Here is a 25,670-nt window from a genome sequence, read left to right as displayed (position 1 = left end):
GGATTGAACCTAAGGTGCTTTAGCATTAAACCATATCCCCAGCGCAATTTCTCTCTATGCTTACCTCCTTATCTGTCTTTCTCTCTCTCTCTATCTATCATCTAATCATTTATTTAGAGACAAGGCCTCACTAACCTGGCTTTGCCAGTGTGATGCTTCTGCCTCAACCTCCTGAGCACTGTGATCAAAGATGTACAAAGTGTCATCTTTGTGCCTGACCAGCCATTCTGGTTTTCTGAGTTGCTTTTGGGTTCCTCTTTTTATCACTGGCAAGGGGCGGGGGGACTTCTGTTACTCTCCAGATACTAATTTCTACCTCAGCTCTTGACCCCTGGTCCCAGAAAAGCAACCTATATTTGTGTGAGTTAATTTTCTCTCAGACTCTGAAATTTAAATCCCATTCAGGAACAAATTATAGCAATTCCAGATTCCAAGGCCCCAGACAACAACCATGCCTGCATTTTTCAAGCTAATGAGTCACACTGCAGCTTTCCATGCCACCTGATTTTCCTCTCAAGGTCTGCCTTCTGCCTGTGTAGTGAGAAAGAACAAACGCCCAGTATGAGGGCAGTCCTGGCCACTGCAGCATAATTAGTTGCAGTATTTGTAGTTTGCAGCCCAAGTGGAACTGGGGTTAATCCAGAGCAGATTCAACAACAGTAAATGGATGTAAACCCTTTTCTACCACTGCACAAACTTTCACTTTAAATGTCTTTAATGAGATTTGTTTTAATAAAACTAATTATGCAAAAATACTAAAAAGGTAAGTTTTAAACTACTCCTAATTTTCCATGGTTCGTCTGAACAGGAATATAAATTTATGCTGAAAAGCAGCTCAATTAAGTCTTTCAAATGACGTATCAAACTGAAAGTAAAAGTTAATTAACTTAAGCTACAGTTGAAAATATTAATTATACGAAATTAAAATTTAGCCCAAGTAACAGATATGCCCAAGGTTTGAACATCATGTCATAATGTATTACACTCAACATGCTTTATTTTTTAAAGCAAAATGATATATTATACAAACTGTAAACCATTATTAGGGAGCTGAACAGAAACATTACATGAGTGGCTGATAATGAAATTGGGGTCCTTTCCCCATCTTGACCTGGAAGTGCCTTCTGAATATCATATTTTAAGGTACTAGAATCTAAATTTAACTTTTAAAACAACCTTTATAGAATATAAATTGCATGGAGAAAATCAATACATTATGTTTATAACCATCAATCCTTTTACATATTTTTGGTACTGAAGAGCAAACCCAGTACCTGGCATATGCTAGGCAAGTGCTCAACTACCAAAGATCATTCCAAATCTTTTAAACTTTATTTTGAGATAGGGTCATAATAAATTGCCTCAGACTACAGGCACACACCACTATACCCAGATGCCAGTTAACTCTTGATCAAATAATCCCAGCACAGGAATAATTCTTAATCTTATTCTTAGCCAGATGAACAAATAGGATTTATGTGCCTGCTGACCTGAAATTTCTTTGCCAAGAATGTCAAGCCAGGTGTGGTAGCACAGGCAAGTGATCTCTGTGAGTTCGAGGCCAGCTTGGTATACACAGCAAGCTACAGGTTTCTCAGAGCTACATAGTGACACCCTGTCTCAAAACAACCAAAACCAAGAAGGCAAACTGAGAGAATCTCAGGATGAACTGCCCTGTAGTATTAATGCTATGCCTAGGGCTTCCTTCTCTCTCACAATAGCTGACCTGATTAGAAATCTACCCTGTCAGTTACTGCATTTTCCTCTTGTATTCAACATGCTTTGTATGCAGTTTTACAGATACAGTCAAAAACTCAATCACCAATACTCTCCTAACTCACTCCCTTAAGAGTTCCAGTTTCATAGTCTCTGTTGAAAAGTCAGGTGTGATTCTAATGGGTTTGCCATTATATGTTACTTGGCCTTTTTCCCTTGCAGCTTTTAGTATTTTTTCTTTGTTCTGTATACTTACTGTTTTGATTATTATGTGGCGGGAGGATTTTCTTTTCTGGTCAAATTTGTTGGGTGTTCTGTAGGCCTCATGTATTCTAATTGGCCTCTCCTTTAGCTTGGGGAAATTTTCTTCAATGATTTTGTTGAAAATATTTTCTGGGCCTTGGAGAAGGGAGTCTTCTTTTTCCTCTATACCTATTATTCTTAGGTTTTGTCTTTTCATATTGTCTTGCATTTCTTGGACGGTCTGTGTCAGGAATTTTTCGGATTTAACATTTTCTTTGACAGATACATCGATTTCTTCCATTGTATCTTTTACACCTGAGATTCTTTCTTCCATCTCTTGTAGTCTGTTGGTTATGCTTATCTCTGTAGTTCCTGTTTTCTTCCCTAGATTCTTCCTTTCCATTATTTCTTCCATTTGTGTTTTCTTTAATTTTTCCAATTCTATCTTCAGGTCTTGAGTTGTTTTGTTTACTTCCTTCACCTGTCTGATTGTACTTTCCTGTTTTTCTTTTAGTTCCTTCAACTCTGTTTCTATCATTTCATTCAGTGTTTTAAGCATTTCCTTTCTAAAGGCCATAAACTGTTTGGCTGCAGCTTCCTCTATTTCTTTACGGATGGCAATATTCTGTTTGAGTTTATTTTCCTCTATGTCACCTTACACCCATGAGAATGGCCAAGATCAAAAACTCAAGTGACAACACATGCTGGAGAGGTTGTGGAGAAAGGGGAACCCTTCTCCACTGCTGGTGGGAATGTAAACTTGTACAACCACTCTGGAAATCAATCTGGCGCTTTCTCAGACAACTAGGAATAGCGCTTCCTCAAGATCCAGCCATACCACTCCTGGGCATATATCCAAAAGAGGCTCAAGTACACAAAAAGGACATTTGCTCAACCATGTTTATAGCAGCTTTATTTGTAATAGCCAGAAGCTGGAAACAACCCAGATGCCCCTCAACTGAAGAATGGATGCAGAAATTGTGGTACATCTACACAATGGAATAGTACTCAGCAATGAAAAATAAGGAAATCATGAAATTCGCAGGTAAATGGTGGGATCTGGAAAGGATCATCCTGAGTGAGTTGTCCCAGAAGCAAAAAGACACACATGGTATATACTCACTCATATAGACATACAACATAGGACAAACCCACTAAAACCTGTGCATCTAAAGAAACTAAGCAAGAGAGAGGACCCTAACTAAAATGTCCAATCCTCATCCGGAAAGGCAAAGAGGATGGACATCAGAAGAAGAAGAAAACAGGAAACAGCCTAGGAACCTACCACAGAGGGCCTCTGAAAGCCTCTGCCCTTCAGACTATCAAAGCAGATGCTGAGCCTGATGGGCAACTGTTGGGCAAAGTGAATGGAATTTTAGGTAAGAACTGGGAAATAGTAAGAGCTGGAGAGGACAGGGTCTCCACAAGGAGAGCAACAGAACAGGAAAATTCGAACACAGGGAACTTCCCAGAGACTCATACTCCAACCAAGGACTATTCGTGGAGATAACCCAGAACCCCTGCACAGATGTAGCCCAGGGCAGTTCAGAGTCCAATTGGGTTACATAGTAATGTGAAGAGGGACTGCCTCTGACATAATCTGATTGGCCTGCTCTTTGATCACCTCCCTCTGGGGGGGAGCAGCCTTACCAGGCCATAGTAGAGGACAATGCAGCCACTTTTGATGTGAACTGACAGACTAAGATCAGAAAGGAGAGGAGAACCTCCCCTATTAGTGGACTTGGGGAGTGGCATGCAAGCAGAGGGAGGAGGGAGGGTGGGATTGGGAGGGGAGGAGGGAGAGGCTTATGGGGGGATGCAGAATGAATAAAGTGTAATTGAGGAAAAATTAAAAAAAAAATAAAAAATAAATTAATTAATTAATTTAAAAAATAAAAAAAAAAGAGTTCCAGTTTCTCTCTTTTTAAAAGTGTTCATATTGTTATGGTGTGCATGGTGTGTGTGTGTGTGTGATCACCCATGCAGGTACATATATGTTCCATATGTGCAGATCAGAGCACTACTTGCAGGAGTAGATTCTCTCCTTCCACCTTGGATTCTGAGGTCTTAAGTCATGCACGGCAAGCACTTTCACCCACTGAGCCATCTCACTGGCCCCAGTTTCTCATTTCAACAGTCACCTTATAAAAAAAAAAACTGTCCTGCAGAGGTTCTAGGTTATGGGGAACAGAGGCTGTTTCTGACATGAACTCAGTGGCTGGCTCTTTGACCACCCCGCCTAGGTGGGGAGCAGCCTTGCCACAGAGGAGGACAATGAAGCCAGTCCTGATGAGACCTGATAGGCTGGCGTCAGATGGAAGGGGAGGAGGACCTCCCCTATCAGTGGACTTAGAGAGGGGATAGGAGATGAGGGAGGGAGGGTGGGATTGGGAGTGAATGAGGGAGGGGGCTATAGCTGGGATACAAAGCAAATAAACTGTAATTAATATAAAAAATAAAATTTTAATTAAAAAAAACTGTCCTGCAGAGTCACAATGCTATCCTTTGCAACTAAGAACAGTTAGCACATACCTCATTTAGTCTAGCACTGACTGACTCTCAGCACAGGTCATGAGACTTATAAGCTCAGTGTCTTTATAAAAGAGTTTAAGGTATGTAATGATGCCACCAAAATGCAGGCTCAAGTCTCCAGATCCCAAAGCCTCGAGTGGGTCTGGAGCTGCTGGAACATGTAACAGGAATACTCGGTAGGTGTCAGGGGACATCCTAGGCTTCTCCTAACCCTTAACGTAATCAATCACACATATACGATCCCCAACCAACTCCCACCCCAGGTAAAAAACTTTGCCACCTCCCATTTCTCATCCCATTCAATGCATGGCAAAGGTAGACGATATTTCAAGTACTGACCACCTAGCTACCCCTTTCTCATGCTCTTGTAAGCAACTTCAGTCACCAAAAGTAAAACAAGAAGTCCAAGAAAGTAAAAGGGAGAATGGTTGGGAAGAGAAAAGAAATCAGTGGGAGGAGACAAAGAGGGTGATAAGGGTGAATATGATAAAAAATACCTTTCATATATGTATGAAAATATAATAATGAGGCCGTTATTATATCATTTAGGACATGCTAATAAGTCTTTAAGAAACCCACTCATTAGAGAATAGCACTATTTTCATACTTCCTTATGTTAATGTGTGCAACATACGTACCCAGCCATCGATAAGATTAGCTAAAGTCTGGTAATATCCACATTTGCCAGCTTGGAAAGAAGGAATAGTGTCCCTTATACAGAGGACCCTAATGTAGCTTTGCTTTCTAAGGTTTCAGATCAAGCATTGTCTGAAGGTATTTGATGAAAGTCTAGAAATAATTCCTACTTTAAGAAAATTGTTTTTTGGAGCTAGAGGTGGTGGCACATCCCTTTAATTTTAGCACTCGGAAGTTAGAGGCAGAAAGATCTCTGAGTTTGAGGCCAGCCTGGTCTACAGGGCAAGTTCCAGGACAGCCAATGCTATGCAAAGAAACGTATCTTGAAAAACAAAATACAATGGCAGCAAGAAAAAAGGATTTTGAAATCCGCATACAATGTCTGTCATTCTCACATAGGTTGTGTCTTTGTGAGCCCCGTTAGTCCTTCCCAGGGACACAAGCTGGCAGCACCCTCCCAACTAGTTCCCTTTCCATTTCATGTCCCACAGTTCACAAGTTGGGTTCTGCATCATTCTTACCCCACCCCACTCCAGATGTGGACCAACCTTTTGTCCAGAGGTGCACACACTGCACACACCTGCTGCCAGCTACTGCCTATCAGATCAAATATTCCCAGGCAGATACGCTTTACTTAATAATGGCTGCAAGCCGTTATGCTGGTGGTTCAGATATCCAAAAGAGAGTCATAAAACATCCCCTGTAGGGGAAACCACATTAATACACTTGCACAAAAAACTCATTTGTGTAACTTTTATTAGAGTGCTTTTGTCTAATTGTTACACTTTATGAATTACTGTTGACATTGCGCTCTGCTTATTTAGAAACCCAGCCCCATGAGCACACACGTAGAGGGGGATGTAGTATAAGCTGGGTATGAACTGGGAGGTATGCCTGTAATCCCAAGTCATGAGGCTAACGCAGGGACACTGGCCTAAGCTTGAAGCCAACTCCAGCCACTGAATGAGTTCTAGGTCATGAGAATTTGTCTAAAAACAAAACAAAGCCAGGTGAAGTGGTACATGCCTATGATCCCAGCACTCCACGAGGCAGACGCAGGCAGATCTCTGTGAGTTCGAGGCCAGCCTGGTCTACAAAGAGTGTCCAGCACAGCCAAAGCCACACAGAGGAACCCTGTCTCAAAAAAAGCCAGTGAATGAATAAATGAATAAACGTTAATAATAAAAATAAATAAAGTAATAAAAACAAAACAATAATGATGATGGTGAAAGGCCAGTACTACCCATGGTGTCAGGCATCTATGAAGAGTCTTGCAATGTATCCCCTGGGGTGGTGGTTGCACTTCATGATTAACAAATTATAAATTCCCATTATGTAAATGAGGCAACCTACACAAAGGAATCGTGTGCCTGGCCAACAGAACAGCCTTCCAAATAACCTTAATGCTAATTTCCCTGGCTGCACCTCAGTAAAATCACTAAGATAGCAGAGGAAGAACATGCTGAGCAAAGGAGGGAGGGAAAAGCAGACCACTATCATCATCAGTTGTGTTATACACCAAGAGGAACTGCACAAACTAGACTGAAGAGAGCCATAGGTTCCAAATGGCACATTTCTTCCCCGGAACCTGATCCTTGCCCTTAATGACCTCAGTTTCTTCCATCCTTCATATTTAATTTCATTGCTAACTTGACTGGATCTAGAATCATCTAGGAGACACATCTGAGAGGCTGTTCCCAGACAGCTGTAATAAGAAAGGAAGGATATATTCTGCATGTGTCTGAAACCATTTCATGGCTAGGGTCCTGGAAGAGGGGGAAAAAAAGGAAAAGATGAAGAAAGAATCCAAGCACTGGCAGTCACCTCTCTGCTTCCTGTGTTAGCACGTGACCACCAACCTCACATTCCTGCCTAACGTCCTGCCATGATGGACTATATTCATTTAAACCATAAACCAAAATAATTCTTCCTTCCTTGAGTCGCTTTTGTTAGTTATTTTGTTTGTCATAGCCACAAGAAAAAGAACCAATACACCTCCATTTTTACTTTGTTTTCTCTCTAAGGTCTTAAGATAATTTAGCTCAATGCAGAGAGCACAGAGCTTTTATGAGAGCGATAATGAGGACCACAGCCATAAGAAATAAATAATTGCTATTCCTTCTGGAGAAAAGTAAGAGTAGAGACCTCAGCCAAAATATTTCAGTGATAGAAAGACAATGAGGTGCAAGGAAATAATTCAAAATTCCTCCCATAACAGGCTGTAGTCAGAGACAAAAATGGCAAAAATAGAACTAAAACTTCCCAGCTGAAAGCACAGAAAGAATCAGGGCACTCAATGCAAACTAGGTTTTACACAATAGTTTCCAGTCCTGAAAATAAACCCCAGGTCTACAGTAGAAACGAGGGCAAGTTCTTCAAGGTCACATGCTGTGTGGACAAGTTCAAGTGAGGACTGCCCTCCTTTGGTTCTTAATAGATTGCATGATTTTATCAGTTACATTTGTCTCTTAGTCACCTTAGAGGGGTATTATATTTTAAGAAGATGGATAATCATATGAAATTGCAGTGTGAGAAACTGAGGCAGGATAGAAAAGAAGAGGTTCAGGACCACAGGAAGAGAAAGGAACCTTTCACCTGAGCCTGGGTTGAGTCTTTTCCTAGCTGAGAGTCCAGAATTTTGACACAACTAACAAATTTGGTGTAAAGAGTGCCTACACGGATAGACCAGGCATGATAATCCCAGCACTAGGAGGGCAAAGGCAGGTAGGTTTCTGGGAGTTTGAGGGCTATCCTGGTCTACATAGAGAACTCCATTCCAGCCAAAGCTACGTGTATGTAAAGACAATATTTCCATTTTATAAAGAGGTATTTAAAATAATAATGTTGCAATAGCAACCAACCATGCTTAAGGCCTAAGTACTTGGGACATTTGAGTTTAACCTTAATTTTCTCCCAGCTATAAACCTATATATTTCTAAAATTCATACAAATAAGATTATAAACTTTGCTTACAGTCAAAATTTGTCTTAATTTTCTTATGACCTATTAACTATTCTTTTAACGTATCAAAAGAAAAGTGAATAAAGGTGGGGCAAGGCATTTCTCAGGAACCTTTAAACAAAGAAAATAACATCAGAAGCTAATGAAATAATATATCTGGTTAATACCGTTAAGAATCACATTATAAAATTCACACCCATGCCCTTGGTGTGAGTTGGCTCTTTTCTAAGAAGCATTCTCTCTCCCTTATTACCTGTGTTTAAATGTACATTAAACGTTTATTTACAAAGTATGTCCGTGTATATAATCTGTGTGAATATAACGTGTGTGCATGGAAGACTGAAGTTAACTTCAGGCTTCTTTGATTGCTCTCTCCAGTATTCACTGAGGCAGGGTTTTTCAATTGAACAATCCAGGGAGGCTAGTCAGCCTGCTCTAGGGATCCTCTGCCAACTGGATGCTGCAATTACAGGAAGGTCACCAAGCCCAACCAGCAATTACATGGGCATTAGGGATTCTAACTCTAGTCCTCAAGCTTGTATGGCAAGCCTTTTACCCATGGAACCATCTCTCCAGTCTCTAAGCAGCTTTGCTACAAACTGACTTGTCCTGAAATGTGTTCCTGTGGTGGAATCTAGAATCTCACTTTTATCTAAGTGGTGCTCTCTGAAAGAACTCAGGAGGCTACAGGCAAGAGCTGTGTCTTTTACTCCAGTACAAACCTCTCCTGGATACACGAAACTGTTCTGAATTAACATACCTGTTAATTGAAGAACCTGTTAAATACAGAGCCTATTCTGCATTTATGTACACCTGCTATATTATTTTTCTCATTGTTATGAAAAATACTGACATACGAAAAAATACTCTGAAAAAAGCAGCTTAAAGGAAAAAGGGTTTATTCTGGCTGACAGGGTTTATTCTGGGGGAAGGTATGGTAGTAGGAGACACTCACACTCAGAAAGAGAGGCCAGGCTATAAAGCCTCAAGGCCCAACCCAGTGACTCACTTCTTTCAAAGAGGGTCTACTTTTATTTTATTTTATTTTTGTAAGACAAGGTCTCTCCATGTAGCCTTGGCTGTCCTGGAACACTCTTTGTAAAACAAGCTGAACTCAAACTCAGAGATCCACCTGCCTCTGCCTCCCAAGTGCTGGGATTAAAGGTGTGCACTACCATGCCCAGATGAGAATGTACTTCTTAACGATTCTACAACCTTCCCAAATCATGCTACTAGCTGGGGACCAATTGTTTAAATAAGTGAACCAACAAGGGATACTTCACATTGAAACTACAACAAACCATCCCCCAAATTATAAGAATTTAATCCAGAACTATGTAAACCCCAAATTTAAGACTCAAAAAAGCTTGCTAATACTGCCCATTCCTGCCCCAGTTCCCGTGCCTGTGGACTGAAAGTGTTCTTAACTCTCTAAGGTTGCTGTGGACTGAAAGACAAGATGCATGTAAAAAGCAAGCAAGTCTGGAAGGTGGCAACACTGAGTATTTGCACAGCTCCCCCAACAGAGCCCATTTCTTTTTTTTTTTCCTGATTTTCTTTTTTTAATTAGTTATTTTTATTTTATTAATTACAGTTTATTCACTTTGTATTCCCCCTCCCTTCTCCCTTCCCAATCCCATTCTCCTTCTTCCCCACCCCTGTCCCTCCCCCAGTCCACTGATAAGGAAGGTCCTCCTCCCCTTCCCTCTGATCCTAGTCTATCAGGTCTCATCAGGAGTGGCTGCATTGTCTTCCTCTGTGCCCTGGTAAGGCTGCTCCACCCTCAGAGGGAGGTGATCAAAGAGCAGGTCAATCAGTTCCTGTCAGAGACAGTCTCTGTTCCCATTACTATGGAACCCACTTGGATACTGAACTGCCATAGGCTACCTCTAAGCAGGGCTTCCAGGCCAGCACCATGAGTAGTCCTTGGCTGGAGTATCAGTTTCAGAAAAGACCCCTGTGCCCAGACACACTAAACCTGTTAGAAGAAGTGGGGAAGAGCCTTGAACTCATTGGCACAGGAGACAACTTCCTGAACAGAACACCAACAGCATAGGCTCTAAGAGCAACAATCAATAAATGGGACCTCATGAAACTGAAAAGCTTCTGTAAAGCAAAAGACACTGTGGTCAGAACAAAAGGACAGCCTACAGATCGGGAAAGGATCTTCACTAACTCTATATCTGACAGAGGGCTAATACCCAGTATATATAAAGAACTAAAGAAGTTAAACAGCAACAAATCAAGTAATCCAATTAAAAAATGGGGTACAGAGCTAAACAGAGAATTCTCAATAGAGGAATATTGAATGGCAGAGAAACACTTAAAGAAATGGTCTAGGCTCTTAGTCATCAGGAAAATGCAAAATAAAACAGCCCTAAGATTTCACCTTACACCCATCAGAATGGCTAAGATGAATAACTCAAGTGATAACACATGCTGGAGAGGATGTAGAAAAAGGGGAACCCTCCTCCACTGCTGGTGGAAATGCAAACTTATACAACCACTTTGGCAATCAATCTGGCGTTTTCTCAAGAGCCAGCTATACCACTCCTAAGGCATATATCCAAATGCTGCTCAAGTATACAAGGATATCTGCTCAACCATGTTTTTAGCAGCTTTATTTGTAATAGCCAGAAGCCCGAAACAACCCAGATGCCACTCAGTTGAGGAATGGATACAGAAATTGTGGTACATCTACACAATGGAATATTACTCAGCGATAAAAAAAAAAGGAAATCATGAAATTTGCAGGTAAATGGTGAGAACCAGAGCCCATTTCTTGACCCCTTTATAACAAGTCTTTCATACTCAGGGATCCACCGTTGATCATGTCAGGAAATGGCTAGCAAACTCACAGAGCTATAGTTCACAATGCCATGGTGTCCAGGGCTCTGTGCTCTGTGTGTGAGGCTGACCACTCACTCAAAAGCCATCACCCTACCTACTGTCAACTTTTCAGGCTACAAACAGATAATTTTATGGATCACAAAACCTTAGTGTGTGTGAAGGTCATATTTAGGATCTGCTCACAATACTTACTTGTGTCAGGTTTGGGCAATTCATTTTTAAATCGCTTTCAGATAATAAATCAAATATAGCTGTTTGTTGAGACAGGGTCTTATTTTACAGTCCTGGCTGACCTGGAACTCACTTTATAGACTAGGCTGGCCTTGTACTAATAGAGATCTACCTACCTCTGCTTCCTGAGTGCTAGGATTAAAGACATGTGCCACCACACTTGGCCAAATACAGCTTTAATATGCAATATATTCATATAAAAATTGTCAAAGCTGTTATGCTGTGACAGTTTCAAAGTCACTGCCACACTAAAAACAAAACAAAACAGAAAATCCAAACACTTAGTCAATCAATTCTGCATGACTAGATATTAAGTATTCTGTCAGAAAATAATGGAGAAAACAATTTTATTTCAATTTCAAAATCCTTTCTCTTTCTATGACTCAGACTACTGTTTCTATACCAGGAGGTTTTACTACATGAAGCACTTTATGGCAAAGTTATTTCATTAAAATACTTGATAAATACACTTGGGTGTGGTAGTCTAGCAGACATGGCTCCTGAGTGTAGATTAACAGACTCTATCCTATGGGTGCGTAAGATCTAGTGGTTCACTTACAAGCTTCCAAATCACATTCCAAATCACATCTAAGCTTTCCAAAATATTTCAGATATACTTCGCTGGCACTGAGTAGAGGGAGTGGAGGAAAGCGCCGAAATCGAGAGAAGACTGCATGAAGCAGGGGGAGGCACCTGGTTGGGCCCATGACGTCCCTTCTGTGGCCACAGGTTTGTGCTTTGCTGTTCCTTGTGAAGACAGTATCGTGAGACAAGGTCTGCGGTTACCCCTAGCTTTGTCTCTGTCTGCGGAAGGTATGGGAGGCACCCACACCTTTTCTTTTCCACTGGGCACGTACTGGACAGGATGGTTAGGCTATCCTGCAGGTGCCTGGATCCAAGGAGACACCTCATGCCTGCACAGTGCCACAGAGCAGCCTACCTGGCCCCCTCTGTTCCTCCCGACAGAGCACTCAGACGACCTGTATGGCCCGCTGGCCCTGTCTTGGCACACTTGCACTGTGGAGAGGGCTATGAATAAATCCTGTATTCAGATGACAGCGTTATGGCCCAGCCCAGCTTGCACATTTCTGGGGTCTAATTGCTCCGGGAAAGCCAGTGCTCTAGCGTACGGCTCATTCTGTGTACACGGTAATTATATGCTAATGCATTTTGAAATTAATTCAGTAACCCCCAGATTAGAATTGAAAGGAAGGGTAAAGGAGTTGAGATTTAATCGTACTGTCTTCTGGGAGCCTAACAGAAGTTCTTTCACACATGAATTGTGCCATCGATCCACGGAATTCACTGACTATGCACAACAATGCAATTGCACACCAACAATGCTACAGTGATCATGGGCCCCAAATCAGTCACATACAGGGCACTGGGAGAAAAGCAGGGTTTCCGTCTTTAAAAAAAAATAGGTTTCTGATAATTCCTCCACTTCTTAGCTTGACTTCAGAGTCTTAAGCAAGTGAATCAACTATAAGTTATAGGTGGCAGTGAGCAAAGGAGCAATATAACAGTCATGGCAAAGTAATGATGAGAATATGAGCAAGTAGTAGAACTATGAAAATAAGCCAGATACATACCTGTACCAAGCTCAGGGTTGAGGCCATGAAAATAAGCATATTTGGTGTGAGAGTTAGCAAATAACCAAATTTTGCTCCTTTTCTTAAAAGGCCATTTGCACAATGCAGTGTTCCCAACCATCTAATGCTTTGCAATGTCCATGGTCATGCTGGCTTTTAGCTTTCCTGGTATACATCATTCAATCGATTTCCCATTCTCAGCTAGCGAGCACATTCCAACTCCTCACGCATTAAAGAAAAATGAGTGCATTTTCCCCTGAGCAATAGAAAGAAACCAGGGAACATTTTCCCACATGAATTTATTTTCTGTCACCCTTGAACCAAAGTCAAAACTGTTAGCAGATGGACTGTAAGTATAAGTGCACAGGATCTGGATGCTTGCTAAGGTGCCACACTTTGCTCTGCCATGACTTCAGAGACACTAGCATCAATATCAACAAACTACAGAGACAGAAACACACAAGAATGATAGTTCTGATGCTATCAGCTAAAGCATGCCAGAGACTGTGGCAAAACCTAGCCTACATCATCCCGTCATTAACTTCTCCAAAGAAAGGGCTGCCCCGAGGTTGATGCTGTCCAGCTGCTGCACTGCTAGATCTGTGAAAACAGGACCCAGTTCCTGCAGTTCCTGCTACAGAACAGTTTCATTTAAGGGCCTGCTGCAAGCAGTGCCAAAGACACTTTGGGCAGAGCAGTACTATTTAATGACAAGACCAGTGATGAAGCAATAATGAGAATACATAAGGGGGAAATGGTGGATCTCTCAAAATGATCAAGACACAGGGAATTTTATTCAACTGAGGGAGAGTCCATAAAATAAATATATGTATTTTGGACTTCCTTTTAGATGTTTCAGGAAGATATTTGCTAAATAATTTGAAAAAGCTGAGACTGAGGAGAGATGGCATATGACAATAAAATCTGTGTCTCAATATATTTTTATTTGCTGTCACTTTGTAGAAACTGGACCATCTTTAGGGAAGGTAAAAGGGAGCTGACATGACTACTTTTGAAATTACTTGGTCCCTGTGTCTGTAACCGAATTATGCAGCTGGATACAACAAAAGGACCAGAGTCAGAGGCTAGAGGAAACAAAAGCAGGAGTATAAGGTAAATGCTACTGTTGTTTCTGCCAGGTGCCTGGCATACACCTGAAGTTTCTGTGCATGAAGGAGGAAATAGGATCAATTACCAGGTAACTCTTTGATATGTTATGTGTAATGACATCATAAAACACTCAGATTTGGTCTCTATCCTTAGTTTTGAAACAGAGGCAATCCTTCTGTAATTTTCTAGTTGATCAGTGTGCTTGCTAGGTTCATCTTTTGTTCTAACATCTGGTCTCTGACTGCCAATCCTAATTTTTTATTCAAATGAGGGATGGAATCAAGGGTCTTGGGCATGCGCATAAGTGCTCCATCACTGAGCCACACCTGTGCTCTACTGAAGTTACTCTTTTTATTTTATGTGTACAAATGTCTTGCCTACATGTATGTCGGTATACCACATATGTGCCTATTGGAGCCAGAAGAGGATGTCAGAGTTACAGACAGTTATGAGCCACTACGTATGTTCTGGGAAGTCAAATACGGAAGAGCAACCAGTGTTTCGAACTACTGAGCCATCTCTGCAGCCCCATGAGTTGACTCTCAATAGGCTCCTGGATGTGGCAAATCAAATCCATGAATAAAAGTTAAATTAAAACCCCATTCCCCATGATTTGGGAAGAACAAAGGGCTAGAGACTGAGTGTATGACCGTTACAAAAATTCCATGAACTGGTGATCTCAACATTCATAGCACCTGAGAGCCTAGAGTAGAAGGATCGCTTGAGTCTCAGGAATCCGAGCCAAACCTGGTTCTATCTCAAATACAGTTACACAAAACCCATCCCTGAACTACAGGATTGGGAGTTTCTGAGCCGTTGACCACGTGAGAGTACCTTGAAGGAAGCACAACTACAGCCAGGATGGAAGCTCTATCTGAATGTCCTATTGGCATCCTGTCTCTTCCATTGTGCTGTGCATGTGTGTCCTCTGCAGTGTTCTCTAGAATGCATAGGTGGGTGGACGCTGCATGAACTGTTTCCCCATATTCTGGGAAATGTTTTAACAAACAACCTGAAAACGGCAGTATTAAAAACTTAAATGCTGGGCAGTCCTAGGTACAGGTCACAGCCTGGGGCCTGTGAGTGACACCTGAAGTGAAGAGTCAGGAAGATGTGACTTAGACCAGTGGAGCTGGTGCTATCTCTACGTAGAGAGGTAGCAGATTGGGATGGATTTAGGATGCCATCCATGCGAGAACTGCAGGTTGTTCGGGGAAACCCTCTCATTTATCAAGTTGGTGTTGCACTGAGTATATGGAAGATGAAACACTGATGGTCTGTTACACGCACTATGCTAAACACCCTCAGATGTCAAAAGCATTGCAGCAAAAAATTAAAGTTGGTTTTCTAAGGCCCACATTTGTCTGAAATCTGGCCGGGAAGACATTCCTCACTTTATGCTGTGGCAACAGTTCATTTGTTACCAGTGTCTAATGAATGTCAGACTGAGGAATGAAGCATGGTGCTCCTGTGAGGCCGGTGCCCACAGGCTGGTCCACCTTGAGTCTGAATAACACAGAAAGGCTACAACTAGAATTAACATGTTCTCAAATACTGTACTGATTCCATCTACCGTGCAGGAGGCAATCTGGGTCAAGGCATACCCAATACATAGAGTGAGGAGATACATATGATTTCCCTATAGACTGGAACATCATACGCCAGCAATCTCCTGGGTCCAACCAAATGGGGTACAATGGTTGTCTTATTTAAAATGCTATGACAAAATTTAAACCCTATTATGAAGAAGCAAAATACTGGCCTGGATGAGACTTTCAATAGGGAATGAGGGGCTGTGCTCTTGTGAATCCGTTAATCCATACATGGGACTGACAAACAAAAGCCTTTCTCAAAAGCTGGGCTTTTGAGAATCTCTACAATCCAGTTTGGCTAGGTCTTTCAAGCATTCCCCATTTTTCACTCGCTGAGGTCCTGAGCCACTGGTCACCACCAGGACCTGGAACCATGAGTCAATATAAATTTCTTGGTGGGAGGTGGTGGCAAAAAAGGAAGAGGAGGAGGAGGAAAAAGAAAAGGAAGAAAGTCTTCTTTTCTCCGTAACTTAGCCTATGGCGATATGTCTATAGCAACAACAAACAGTTAAGACGCAGAGCAAGGGAACAGGTATGTAAGCACAGTCGTACAGCATTTGCCTAGCAACACACACACACACACACACACACACACACACACACACTCACACACACACTTGCAGAGGTAGAGAAAGAGAAAGAAAGTGTACTCTACCAAAGAACCATAGGAGCACAGTGACATCAGTGCCCACAGCACGACCCTTGGAGTGTGCCAAGCCTAACTACTTTTCTTTTTAAACATTTTTATTTACTTTTATGTGTAGGAATATTTTGCCTGGACCTATGGATGTGAGCAACATATGTGCCTGGTGAGTGTGGAGGTCAGAAGAGGGTGTCAGATCTTCTGGAACCGTGGGTGCTGGGAGCAAAACTTGGTTTCTCTGCAAGAATAGCAAACGCTCTTAACTGCTGAGTTATCAGTCCAGACCCCAAGCTTGAGTTCTTATCCAAGTTTAGACACTTATTTCTACATTAATAAAGCATTTACAACCCAGTTTTCTTCTATATGAAGTAAGAGAAATAATTTCCATCTAAGGTTCTTAAGAGCCCCAAAGACAAATGTGTGCTGTGCACAGACATGGTAGTGACAGTGATTCCCTGAGCTACCTCCCATTTTCCCCATTATTTACCTTCATCACTTCAGTCTCATCCCAAGGGAGTTTCTAAACAGGAGCTAAGGGAAATAAGCTTGAAGCACGAGTTATAATAGTTGTAATTATAACTATTATAATAGTTGGGAGAGTAGGGAGATGCTAACATCTTTATGCACTGCCTGCAGATGTGTCTGCAGATGTATGAGGCGTGTTCTAAGTGTCTGGAGTCTGAAGGGGACACCACCCGCACAAGCTCAGAGGCCCCTACTTTGTATAGACAGTGTGAGGCCTAGCACCCTGTGACTGGCCTCCTCTCCAGTCACATGCTGGAGCCCGTTTTCTAAGAGGCCTTAACAGTGGGTAAACACAAGCAAGAAGTCAGAATGGCAGCTACCAAATCCTCAGAACAGGACAAGAGCTGGCCTTGTCTGGTACCAAGTCTGCATTATCTGTTACTTACTATTACACTTTTAGTTTGTAAAACAAAGGCTTTTTCTGTACCTTTAAAAAAAAAAATCTCTTTTCTCTTAACTGGAAGCTATTTGAATGCAGGAACTGTAAGTACTCATTTCCTTCTGTCCCAATGGACAGTTGAAAAATAGCTAAATGAATGAAAATAAAAAAACGAATATTAAACTTAAACTTCAATAAACTCGAAACGAAACAAAGGCTCTGAATTTCAGCTTACGAACATAGAAAACCCATGACAGATTACTGATGAGATCATCTGGATGGTAACTACCTGAGGAGTATATTCCCTGCTTTCAGTCTCTAAGTAAGGAAGCTATGTGACTTCACAGCACACCAACGTGACGGATAATCATCTTCCCAATAAGAATTCCTCAGACTTAGTATCTTTTTCCTTGAGTATTTTGTTTTCCTTTGACAACGTCTCAAATAGCAAGGATGGCTCAAGCTCACTATGTAGCAAAAGCTGGTCTTGAACTCCTAATCCTCCTGCCTCTTTCTTCCAAGCCCTGGAAGAAAGCATTGACACCAGGCCCAGCTAGCTACAGACTTGATTGGCTCTAATACATCCATGAGAGAATCCAAGCTGGCTTTTCTGTATGCGGCCCTCAATACCTAATCTCTGTGCCAGAGAACAGTTTGAAAGAAACGGCTCTCACCTCTAGCAGCTCATCTCCAATCCGCATCCGTCCATCTGCAGCAGCAGGTCCTTCCGGGTTAATCCCCACCACAAAGATGCTCATCCGTGACCTGTCTTTATTGCCAGCGAGGCTGAGGCCCAGTCCGTTCTTATCCTTTTCCAGTTCAATAATGTGTAATTCTCCAGGCAGGTCTGCATATCTTTGTCTGATCTTTTCTATATTGAAAATGAAAAAAAAAAAATAGAGCATGAGTATTAAGAAGGTATCAGATTCTCCCATACTTAGTATAGTTCATTGTATAGTACAGTGCTTCCTTAGAATAAATCACTTAAGATTTTCATGACCTTGAGGGTAAGCTATAGTTAGCAATTATTTTTATTTCCACCTAACCTTAGATGTCCTACAAAACTTCTCACTTCTAGTTCCTACTAGCCTAGCCCTTCATGGACTGTTTTACCTTCACATACATAACTAAATATGGGGAAATCATGACCCCCAGCCTCCACCTGGACCAGCAGGTTTAGAATATTCACTAATAGTGAGGTATGAATAAAGTATTTGGTTTTAGAGATAAAATATTGAGCCAAACAGTTATTATTTGTACTCTCATGAACTTAAGGTTCAGTCCAAAAAAATTCAAGTTTATTATACTAAAATATAGTTATTTAGGGGCTGGAGAGATGGCTCAGCTGTTTAGAGAATTGTCTGCTCTTCCAGAGTTCCTGAGTTCAATCCCCAACAACCACATGGTGGCTCACAACCATCTATACTGGGATCTGATGCCCTCTTCTGACATGCAGGTGTACATGCAGATAGAGCACTCATATACATTAAATGAATAAATCTTTAAAAATATATATTTAGTTATTTAAAAATATGTTTGTCACACTAGGGATTGAATCAAAGGTCATGTTTGTGGTTGGCAAGAGCTTTTCCACTTGCTCATAGCAATACCTTAAAATATATTCTTAGAATATATAAACAGCATAAAATAACACTGGATTAAGTGAGTAAAAAGAAGGGAAAGAAAGATGACTGTTTAGCTGTCAGATCTAGAAGCAATACACAAACGCCCACACACCCATCAATCAGTGAAATGTTTTATCTCTATGGGGTTATACTTCTCCTTCACTATGTTGAAGGTCTTAATAGTCATGGCTTATCCATGTTCAACATCCATCTTTCCAACTTCTGGCTATCCTAACTCAGGTCCTCATGCTTCCACAAGAACTTCACCTACTGATCACACCCTCCCCCCCATACCCTGTCTGGATGTCATGTCACTTTTTGAGGCTGGTCTAATTTTATTTTGTTGCTGCTGTTCTTCATGGAGGCAGTATTTCATGTAGCCCATGCTGGCTTCACAGTCAGTATGTAACTGGGGATGTTCTTGAGCTTCTGGCCTCTTGTCTGATCTCTCAAAGGACAGGGGTGACAAGGTGCAACATTCCTGCCTGGCATAATCCTGACTTTTCACTCCCCTAACAGACAGAGATTCAGCAAGGAATGAAGATTTCTCCCTTATGAAACTTGTTATGTAATCAATAGTCTGGTTTAGATCTGCAATGAACCTACAGCTTCTGCAAGCAGACTTGGTTCTAGAATGGGGCTGAGCCAGGGCATGGGGTCTGAGTGAAGCATAATGGTTCTCCTTGAGTCAGTGAAGTTACTCACCACGGATTCACAGCTTAGGAGACTTGGTTCGAGAAAGGGTTGTGTTATAAAAGCAAACTTCCTTTGCTTCCTGGCCACCATGAAACAATTTAATACAATTCAAGCTAAGAACATATTCTGCAGACAGTTAAAAATGAGCAAACCTTCCATGGCAAATCACCACGGCAGTAGCCAGAAGGACAAAGATGATGTTAATAGCGAAGGACAGGTATGCATTTTTGAGGATTAAAAATAAGATAGCTGGTAAAACAGAAGGATATTTTCTGACATTCTATCTACAGGTAGAAAAACATAGCAAAGAGAAGATGCTTTAATTAATCACAGAATTAATAAACAGAAGTTTTACAAATAAAATAGAAAAAGACATCTTGCTCCAACACAGACTCAAAAATGTCAGGTATGTGAGAAAGTGCTCAAATTTCCTAGCAAGTTTTGAATTGCAAATTAAATGGGATATTGATATTAGGGGTTGTAGACCATAAGGCCCTGAGTTCTATCCTCTCTCCATCCCCACAAAATAAATGGTATATCAGGACAGCAAACGAGACATTAAGTAAATGAGATTATTAAAAACAAAACAAAACAAAAAAAAACAAAAACATGTCAACATACTGCTCAGAGTGAAAACTCCATCACCAGCCTTTGCGGAGAGAAGGAAACACCCTGGGCTGGACGTGCTGGCCACTCTGACAGCTATCAGGCTGTACATGCTTGTAACCACCAGTTCCAACCTTGCCATGTACAGTTTCCCTATCCAACATAGGCGTCTTAACCGTTGTCATTGCTGCGATAAAAATACCATGACGAAAAGGAACTCAGGGAACGAAGGGTTTATTTCACTCATAGCATAGTTTCATGTAACAGTTCATCATCCAAAGCAGTCAGGACAGGAACTCAAACACGGCTGGAACCTAGAGTCAGGAGCTTCTGCAGAAACCATGGAGGGTACTGCTGACCGGCTGGCTCCCCATGCTTCCTCAGCCTGCTCTCTTATAGAACCCAGGACCACCAGCCCAGCATAATACCTATCCACAATGGACTGGGCCCTCTTACATTAATAACTAATAAATAAAATGCTCTACAGGCTTGCCTACAGCCTGGTCTCATGGAGGCATTTTTCTCAATTGAGGGTCCCATCATTCAGATGACTTTAGCTTGTGTGAAGTTGACATAAAACTATTCAGCAGGTATCAAGAGGACATGGTGGAGGGTATCTAAGCATGACAGCAGAGAAGAGATTTTCAAGACGGTGTTGAGTGAAAGAGCAGGATGAGAGCCATAACATTCCTGTATCATTTACTCAAGTTACCAGGCAACATAAAGCCCACGGTACATATTTGCAAGTGCATATATGAAGAAATGAACCTTCTGAACATCAGAATGGCTCTTTTTTGAGGGCAGAAAGAGAGGAGAATAAAAAGGAACAAAGTAAAACAGAGGCCTCAAACAGTGAAGGCCGAATACTGTATGGTTTTAGAAAGACTTTCATTAACATAAAGAGAATTCTAGGTTCAGAACCCACCTGGACAATCTAAAAGTCTTTTGAGTCCATCAACTATAGATTCAATTGCTTAGATGTATAAGCCACTAATGACAAGGAGGACCTCCTTTGGTAAACCTCTATCATACCCCCCAAACAGAATTAACTGTGCTAGGCCCAGGAAATCTGTATGACGTATGAATGGACTCATAGGGGGTTGGGGTGGAGTAGACAGAGGGTTGAGTTTAAATGCTGGCTGAGTCACTATGTTTCTCATTTGTGGATCTGTTTACATGCCCAACCTATTTGTAAAAGCGAGGTTTTTCTAAAAGCAGATGTTCCCTAAAATAACCTCAAACAGATGTCCAAATAATGCAGAAGAAAGAGAAAATCGTGGCTTTGTTTTCATTGCTTAGTTAATGATGTTTGAAATTAATCTTGAATTGATGACAAAACTATTCTTTTCTTCTTAATTTTGTCTGCTATGAGGAAAATTGCCTCTTGAAAGTAAGAAGTTTCTCTTATGCTGACATTAAAAAGAAACAAAAACCAAAAAGTCACTTAGTCTCCACTGGCAGTCCTGGAGAAGAGACCAACACCATCCTCTACCCTCCTCCAGGTTTCTTCTCAAGAAGCACGGAGGACCACTGCAAAACCATTGCTGCCTGTGGATATAACCCACAGAGACAGCTGAAACACTGCGAGTCAAGTCCTTTCAGTTAGTGACGATGAGACAGCTCTGGGAATATGTAGGGACTGCTGTACCATATCAGTGAACTTAATGATAGGAACCCAAACATTGCTAAAAGTGGTAAATATGGCATGTGTTTTAAACATACCTACATAAAGCCCTATCATTAATCTAATGGACTCCAGAGATTTGGTTTATTAATAGCAATCCATATTAATTATATTAATCCAGGTAGGGCCTAAGATATAGGTTTATTTTCCTTACTTTGTAAGATTAGAAGGTTAATTTGCCTGGCCTGAGTTTTAATGCCACAGTTAAACACCCATTGAATCAGTGAGCAAATATTAATGGAATCCACCTGACATTAAAGATGTAAAACAAAAGTAATTCATTTTGTGAAATCTATCATAAGCATACATATGACTGGTTATAACTTGGAGAAATAAAAGAAGTTCAAGAAAATAAAAACTAGGGGCTGAAACTATTTATTTATTTTAATTTATTTACCATACACCCCCAGAATCAAACCCAGAGCCTTATATATATGACAAATACCTAACACTAATCAGAGCCACATCCCTAGTCTCCACCCATCTATTTAGTGAGTGAACAGGAAAACCCATAATGTCCACAAACAACAGTCAACTAAAGCTAAGACTGGTTGGTACATAGTGCTGTAGTCTCAGGGTCACCTCCAACAATTCTGCATCTAGCTTGCTCCAGTTTTAATTTATTTAATGCTAACCAATGAGTTAGTCAGCTTCCAGTAGTGTAGATAGATACACTAAGTTCAAACAGAAGCTCAGTAGAGTGAATCCCAGAGCCGGAGTCGAGAATTCTTGCGTGGTGTGAGAGTTTACTGACAGTTTATGGGGCGCCTAGTAGGTTGCAGAGACTCTGGTGAATCTTTCATTTCCTTCTTCTCTGGTAAAAATGATCTATCATGTCCTCATTCTGGATGTGAGAAGAAAGGCTGGTGTATTAGGCCCCTTGCCAAGGGTGACCCAGCTAGTAGCTAATGAGGCTGTAGCCAGCTCTAACTGTGTGTCTTCACAGTAAATCTGAAAGACCTTTCTTGATGTCTTGTTCTTTGACCTACTGCGGCCAGTACCCACGTCATATTTTTGCTGTGTTAAGGTCAGGCTACACTTGCCAAAGGGCATAAACAGGATGCCCAAAGGCTCTTCAATTGCTCTGTGCTACATCCCAACACTGGCCCCTAAGAAGGGCACATTTCAGACCCTGAATCATAAATTTTTCCAGGGAGCCTCTTTTACTTAAGAGTAGCATAATTTCATCTTCAGATTTATACTCAAAACTTATTAGCGCTACTAGAAAAACAAATTACTACGTGGGAATTTTCTTTTAAAACACACTCTGTTAGGGATGCGATGGTGGCAGGAGTGTGCTTGGCGTGTGCAAGGCCCTGGCCTCAATCCCTAGCATCGCTCCAAAATAAAGCCTGCAGCTCACCATCTACCAGGAAGAACACCAGGATGGCAAAATGCCTGCTCAGGACACACTGTTCACAGCCTCAGAATTTCTATTACCCTACAACTTGTTTTTAGACTCACAGCTTGATGAGGATTAAAAGACGATGATCTTACTTCTTTCATTCACTGGTTGCTGTGTTTCCCCCATCCCTCAGAGAGACAAAACGAAGAAATCAAGCAAGGGCACTTTCTCCCACAGCCCCTGCCTAGATGGACTCCTGAATTTTGTTTTACAGAGAAAAACATCTTTAGAAGAAAGATCTTATAAAAGGCCACGAAGTCAGGATAACCAGAAATTAAAATATTCTTTTCTACCAAGTCCTCTTACTTTTACCCAATACTATCTTTAAGAGGAACAGACTTTAGATTCCTCCTTCAGTCTGAAGCGCTACCTTTAGATCACACTGTAAGAGAACTCGCCACTCACTGTGCCTGACTCCTTCCCACACACATGGCATGACCAACAGGTAGCTGAGATAATCTGGCCAGAGGTCCATTGTGTCCGCTGGACCCAGGAGTGCAATCTGCTCAGCACACCACAGCTTCCCTCGGATGAGTGGAATGATGGCTATTAAGAAGCCTCCTTCATGACTTCTCTCATTTGCTTTCTTTCTGAGACAGGGCCTGCTGTGTGACGTAGGCAGGCCTTAAGCTCGGGATCCTGAGGTCCTCTTTAAGTCCACTGGTTGCCCGGCCTGCCCATTTGGGGAGTGTTCTAGCTACTGTCGGCACTCAGAATGCAACACTCCAGCGACAGCAGCTTGGCCATGACAAGTTACACTGAGAGAAGCTGGGAAAACCACCCAAGTCCTGCCACCCCGTCCCTCATCCAGGTGGCTGAACAGACCTCCTCATTCTCCACTGAAGCCAAAAAAGCTCGCTCTCTCCTCCACTCGTCTCTTACCGGAAGTGCATGTGACAGGAGCCCTGCCCCATACCCAGAGGGGAAGACCAATGCAGGCCAGTGTTGGCGCCACCAGACCACATCCCACTCACCTGTCTGTCGCCTGCCTTTAAAAACAATATTCTGAGGTTTTTATGGATCTTCATTTCTAAAGGATCCAGTGTCACATGAAATTTAGCTCATTAAGTATTATGAGTGGGGCCAGGGGAATTTTTTAGAAGGTAAAAATTGCTTGCTGCCAAGCCTGACAACCTCATTTCGGTTCCCAGGACACACACGGTACAGTGACAGAGAACCAAGTCACTCCAGCAATCCTCTGACATCTACACGTACACCACGGCATAAAACAATAGATAAATTGTATTAAAATAAAATAATGTTTTCTTCTGATAATTTGACTTTTTTTGTCATAGATGTCTTTGCCATGAACCTTGTGATGGGTAATGAAAAGATACTGCTTTTCCTCTTAGGCTACTTGTCAAGAAAAGAAATAGTGAAAAGAATACTTGAAAATACTTGAAAAGATATAGTGACTGGGCCCCAGGTATTGAGATTCCACACTGGTGAGACTGGGCAATGTTTATGAATCTGTCACCAAGAGAAGGTACTGACGTGATTCTTTGCGGCACCACAGAATGGCCTCCTGTTCAATGCAGTACATTTTTCCTGTAAAGATCACGACATCAGCTTGAAGGCAGCAGCCCTTCATAAGCTGCATCTCCTCACAATGCCCTGCTTCTACCACCCTGACTGAGGGTTAAGTCTGAGGTTGCTTGGGCTATGCAGTGGAGACCTTTAGAACCCCAGTCCTTTCTCTCTTCCTTCTTATGTCCAAGTAGGTCCTCCACCTCTCCCGGAGCCAAGCAATTTCCAGTAACCGTATTCTACTCTGCGGGTATAATGAAAAGTGAACTATAGTTTCAAAAGGGGACAGAAAGTCAAGTTGGTCAAACACAGAACTTGGTCTACATCTTTGAAAAATCAAGACAACATTTACTAGCTCTTAAGTTTCAATTCTGTGCTGCTGGTCAGCACAAACAGCTCTGTAGCAGCAGACTTGTGCTTCTAAGCAGGGAACCCCATGCAGGGCTGAGCTCAGGGCGACCAGGAGTCCTCTCCACAACTAGCAGAGAAGGAAGAAAGTGTATGAGAGAACAATTCTCTTAACTCCAACACCACAGACAATGCACTATTTTAGAGTGTGTTTTTAGTATTAATATCCATCCAGATTCTCCCATAAAATAACAACTTAAAATTCATATTTTCTATTCTGTTTACACAAACATATGTACATAATCCGGATATACCAACTCATAAACTACATAATACTAGCTTTAAGCACTAAAATAGTGTTATAGTGATACAGGATCTTAACCACAAATGGTTTTATTTTATGTCATTCACAGTGGTGCTAGGGTGGACCCAGGCCCCGTACATCCATGCTAGAGATTTACCCAACCACGGAGAAGCCACCTCAGTTATACCATCCTTTTGTTTGCTTATCATTTGTTCATTTTTTGTGACTGTCTCACTGCATTGTCTATGTTCCTGAAGAATGCCTTGAATCCGAGAGTCTACCTCTCCCTCCCAAGAAGCTGAGAGCATGGGTAAACCCAAACTGTCAATCTTATGACTTTTGTTGACTTTTTTATTGGGTGCAGGACAAGCTCACCTCTTCCAATGATATAGACCAACTGAGAAAATGGCAGAAACAAGATTATTCACCTCCTGAAGCAGGCCATAATGTTCTCAAGGAGGTTGT

At 41.6% G+C, this 25,670-nt stretch overlaps 1 protein-coding gene across 6 annotated transcripts in view; it reads right to left on the bottom strand.

The window, feature by feature from the left end:
• Positions 1-25,670, bottom strand: part of Patj (PATJ crumbs cell polarity complex component) — a 302,937-nt gene that overhangs the window by 118,743 nt on the left and 158,524 nt on the right. For all 6 annotated transcript variants that reach the window (XM_060365928.1, XM_060365925.1, XM_060365929.1 and 3 more), the window contains one exon: positions 17,685-17,881. In XM_060365928.1, coding sequence (XP_060221911.1) covers positions 17,685-17,881 — 197 coding nt within the window. The remainder of the gene's footprint in view (positions 1-17,684; positions 17,882-25,670) is intronic.

The sequence above is a fragment of the Meriones unguiculatus genome, chromosome 12 (genome assembly GCF_030254825.1).
Source record: "Meriones unguiculatus strain TT.TT164.6M chromosome 12, Bangor_MerUng_6.1, whole genome shotgun sequence".
In the NCBI taxonomy this organism is placed as follows: Eukaryota; Metazoa; Chordata; class Mammalia; order Rodentia; family Muridae; genus Meriones; species Meriones unguiculatus.
This window is presented reverse-complemented; position numbering and strand designations above follow the sequence as displayed.